Source organism: Anopheles gambiae, chromosome 3, assembly GCF_943734735.2.
Source record: "Anopheles gambiae chromosome 3, idAnoGambNW_F1_1, whole genome shotgun sequence".
Taxonomy (NCBI): domain Eukaryota; kingdom Metazoa; phylum Arthropoda; class Insecta; order Diptera; family Culicidae; genus Anopheles; species Anopheles gambiae.
Window position 1 is genome coordinate 15,180,910 of NC_064602.1, and position 4,819 is coordinate 15,185,728.

The following is a 4,819-nucleotide window of genomic DNA, read 5'->3' on the forward strand; positions in this document are numbered from 1 at the left end:
TTGAACTCATAGCTAAACTGCTGTTAAAAAGCCACAATTAATTGAATTAAATGAATATAACTGATTTAAGTCTTTTTGAAGTTCAAGCTTCAATTGTACTGCTAAATTTCAATTAATACCTATTGCAAACAATCAAGTGCATACCACCGACAAACCGACGTGACACTCAAGGTGTATGGATATTAGGAGGTGAAGTGCTTCAGAGCAAATTGACATTTCACGACTTGACATAACAATACTGGGGGCTCCGGTATTAAAATCGGGGAGGGCTGGAGGGGGGTATAGAAAATTGTATGCGATTTGACATAACAATACTCAATGATGGCGCCCGGAAAACGCGCTAACAATTCACCTCCTTAATAAACACACCTTGGTGACACTGGCGTTACAAAAGTGTCCCACACGAAAGTACTGTCATTTACCAGTGAGGCGAACACTTCTGTCAAAGTAAGCTCTGTTCACTGCTGCTTCGATGTAAACAACTTTTCTAAATACAAATTGCGAAGGAAGTTTGAGGCAAGATTTAGTGAGAATTATTGGACAAAACACCCAGGAAAATCATTTTATAAGTTTCCAAATCAATGTAAAAGATGTGAGAAGTACATAAAACAATACACATTGGAATTTGCGAAGAAAAACAAAAAGGGGGTTTAGCAGTTTCGTCTCTGTGTCAGTGTAGTAAGCGAATCATTATAGAGATGGCGCTAGTGTTTAACGTATTTTCATTTGAAGTAAGGAGACAACTTTTGAAGCCCATTTTGTTCGAAGTGTCACGTCGGTTTGTCGGTGTGCATACAGTATGTATTGAATATTTAAATGTCTCACCTTTCTATGAGCATCTTGATCAAAGCACTCGGTTCGTTTGGTTTTAAATTATCAAAACATTATTCATAGTAGGCTGTTGCAACGCCAAACAAACAAATCATGAAGGTGAAACCACTCTCACACAACAGTTCCGATTCGATTTGGACTTTTACTCCAATTAGTCACAAAATTTGTTTAATTAAAACTAAGTGTAGCACAAAACGGCTTATTCAAGGCGGTAAATTAATATTAATTACAACTCCCAAAAAGGCTTTTCAGACGTAAAAAGGTACGTGAACAATTTCATTTTTGTTGTCAGTTTGTTTGCGCTTGTGAGCTGTGTGCTGTGAAAGCCGATATTTGTACAGCTGAAAGTAAAGTTTTTTGTTATGTTTTCTTGGTATTTAATATTTTATTTTTACTGTCTATTTCCACTTCGTTAAACAACGGCCATAAATAACTACACAATTTTCATCCCCCGAACCAAAAACGTTGTTCTCTTTCCGTAGTAGTGGTAAAACGGTAAATTAAACCGTTACCGATTTTTTATGGTCTCATACATTTTATAAATTCATTCGACTTCAATTACATTCCAGGATGACCGTATTGATATCAAAATGGTGAAAAAAAACCTAGTAGTTTATAATTCCCATTATCCTCCACCACATGCTGGTGGTGGAGACGCCTGGTACTTGTTTGGTTATAAATGGATACACACATTTGCTTGTTACACAAAAAAATATTAAACAAATATACTGCTTGTGTGCAAGTCCATTAGCCGGGCTTTTATCAGCTGTGTTTAATACAAAATTGTTTATTTACAATTAAAAGTTCAGTTCTGGTATGTTATAAAAACGGTTTCATTATCACTTCATTGGAATATGTTTAAAATGACCATCAATTAAATAACAAAAAATATCCCTGAAATATTGACCCAAAATTAACAGCCTTTTAAAAAGTATTATTTCACATACTCTCTATACAACACTCTTGAAATCGAAGTCTATTAATTATATGCATTTGAGAATACGTATGTCTGTGTGTGTTTTTTTTTTTTTAATTTCAATCCCCTTTCCATCTCCAACCAGCATTTTTAACCATTAAAATTAAAACAAGCCGTACGAATTGAAATAAATTCTGTCGCACCATTTTAATTGCACTTGCCACGGTGTCCGTGTAAGCAGCAAAGCCAAAAATAATTTAATGGGTCGATTTTCGGAATGAAGCGACAAAATTCGATACACTCCTTGCTCCGTTCGCTTTTCGGTGTTCCATTTCCGCGAAAACTCGCTCACAATATTCCCCTGTTTTTACGGCTTAACAGTTGTTTTCCCACGCAAACCACGATCGCGCCAAACCCACAAAGCGCGCAACAGCGCGTAGGAAGCAATGGTGCCGAAGGTGATTGTCGCGCCCGTTTTCCAGCATTCTGATGTTCTGGTGGATTGTGTTGCTACCGTGCACATGATTTTTTGTTTAATGACTTCTTTTTTTCCCCCATTACACTTTGCATGATTTGTCACGAGTTGTAGTTTGTGGGTTTGCCGGGAGCACTAAATTTAAATTCAATTTCCATTTCCATTTTTCGGCTGGGAAATTAAGATAATTGCAGCGTTTTTTTTGTTTTTTTTTCTGTTCACACCCACTAACGAAACACATTTTATTTTGTTCTCATTATTTTAAGCCCCAACCGGTGAATCGAACCCCAAAAAACAGACATGGAGCATGACATTGTACGCAAGTATTCCGACGATCGAGTCAAAATTTCCGGATGGTCCGAACGCATCCAGCAGTACCCGTACGACTGCTGCCTGTGGAACAGGGTGGGAGTAAGTATGATGCTAAAGCGCTTAACGTTTCGAAAGGTCTGCACTGCATGCATACTTTTTCCACTAAAGGGAGGAGCGGCTTATCGTACCTTCGGCTACACCACCAAACACTTCATCCCGCGAACCACTGCGCAGGCAATGAGCGATACCGTCTGGGGTCACTTTCAGGAGCAGCAGCAGCAGCAGCATCAGCTGGCATGCATACGTGCAAAGAAAACGAACCCGCCCGAGGTCAAACGGTGTCCATACATTACCAGCTATCAGCGTGACTATTTCGATCGATTTCCTGCCTTCCGGAAGGTGCGTCCACCAACAGCAAGCCAATGATTTCGATTCCTACACGGTGCCACCGTTCGCTCGAATGCAGTTGCAAGCTGCTTTTTCCTGTCTCTTTTACCGCTTGAATGTTGCATGTAAAATGGTTTCTCTAATTTTCAGTTGATGATGATAAATGCGCTCCAAAGTAGAAAGTGTTGAAAGACGCAACCCACAATAGCGGCGTGAGGGAAGCGGCGTCTCTAAATTGAAAGATGATGATTATTTATTCGCTCTCGGGTCGACAAGCGCACCATATGGTTCCTTTCAATGGATTTGGTTCATGGAAAACGGCGGTGTGTAGATTTGAGGTTTGTGTGTGATGTAAGTTTGTAACACAAGGAATCGAAAAATAATCACATTTGATGTAAACTTTTACGTGTTGACATTTTAATAATTTTTTTTATGATTTTCTATTATATTTTGTTCAATGCAAAGTTCGTTGCATTATATTTTTGATCCTTTTTTCGTGTTTTATTCTTTGTAACAACCAATTTACTTTAAATGTTTTTTTTATTATTGACTTTGTTCTTTTATATGATAATTATGATATCTAGAAACAGCACGGTTTATGTTATAGGCTTGCCAATACAATTTTAAAAGCTTATAAAAATATATAGCTTATTACAGGGTTTTCCAGGAGTTATCATAGCTGTGGGACACTTTATTGACTCTTTCTTAAGTGAAATGAACTTAATGTAAGGGTAATTGGACTCTATAGCATCCTTGTTGGACAAATCCAATAGGAATTTCCAAGTAACCTGCCCAAAAGGGTGCCATAGACTCAAATTTCCATCATATGATGTTTACTTCCCATAAGAATGAGTTGAAGAAGTGTCCCACGACTATGAGAACCCCTGGAAAACCCTGTATTAGAATCAATTAAAAGTTTATTAGTAATTATTTAATTACAAAATTAAAATTACACTAAAATTAAAGGTGTGACTAGATAAGTATGGGGTTCAGGAAAAAATTAGATAAATAATAATTAATCAATTGGATTAAGAAACCCTAATTGGAAGGTTTTACTGAAATTCCAAACGAACACTTTACAAATAAAATTTACCAAATTAACTAGGTCAGATTTCAGGGCTGCACAACGAATGTTCAAAGATCCTTTCATATCTGAAAAGTACGCTAAAATTATAGACCTCGAAACCTCTAAACGGGGATGCTGAACCCAGTACGGAACCTATCATGGACCCATACCGGTCTTGGCACTGATCATGATCCCATACCGGTCCTGGAATCGATTATGAACACATACCAACCTTGGAACCGAGCATGAACCAGTCCTGGATCCGAGCTTGAAATCATACCAATTCTAGACGTGAAACTGAGCCCATATTGGTCCTGACATATCTTCCGATTTAAACCCTTTCCTGGAACTGTACCTGTAATCCCGTTACAGTTCAAGTGAAAAAACCATATCCGGCAGTACATGTACAGTGTAGGAATGGCATAGGAATTAGTGTAGGAATTCAGCGTAGCAAATAGCGTTGGAATTCCGAATGCAGAACGAAACTTGCACCTGAGGAATAGTGTAGCGAAATAGCGTAGGAATTGTAGTAGAATTGGTATATTAATCATTAATAGTCACGACGCCAGTTTTTTTAAAAACGATTTTCATATCAGTACATCATCATGTCAACATTCCATACAAAACCACTCGCCCAACGGCTAAGGTTTTCAGCCTGGATTATCTTACCGTTTAAAAAATGTACCGATGTACCAAATACAGATTTGTCGTAGGATCGATCACGTTAGCTCATGTTTGATTGATTTTGTTTGTTTCATTGAACTGTCAGATGAACATGAAAAATACAACCCAGTGATAAAATTTGTTCCACGGGCAACATGAAATTTCAGCT

The 4,819-nt window shown here is 37.8% G+C and overlaps 1 protein-coding gene across 1 annotated transcript; it reads left to right on the forward strand.

Moving 5' to 3' along the window:
• Positions 1 to 2,466: 2,466 nt before the first annotated feature.
• LOC133393950 (uncharacterized) lies at positions 2,467 to 3,326 on the forward strand. Its single transcript, XM_061661271.1, has 3 exons — positions 2,467 to 2,633; positions 2,703 to 2,933; positions 3,072 to 3,326. The coding sequence occupies exons 1-3, from the start codon at positions 2,523 to 2,525 to the stop codon at positions 3,108 to 3,110; spliced, it is 381 nt and encodes a 126-aa protein (XP_061517255.1). The 5' UTR covers positions 2,467 to 2,522; the 3' UTR covers positions 3,111 to 3,326.
• Positions 3,327 to 4,819: the final 1,493 nt, after the last annotated feature.

What these genes read in the sequence shown, in the direction of transcription:
- LOC133393950 (XM_061661271.1), top strand. Translation starts at nt 2,523, where the DNA reads ATGGAGCATGACATTGTACGCAAGTATTCCGACGATCGAGTCAAAATT. An exon ending in GCCTGTGGAACAGGGTGGGA is followed by an intron (nt 2,634 to 2,702) that starts GTAAGTATGATG and finishes TTTCCACTAAAG; the next exon opens with GGAGGAGCGGCTTATCGTAC. An exon ending in GATTTCCTGCCTTCCGGAAG is followed by an intron (nt 2,934 to 3,071) that starts GTGCGTCCACCA and finishes TCTAATTTTCAG; the next exon opens with TTGATGATGATAAATGCGCT.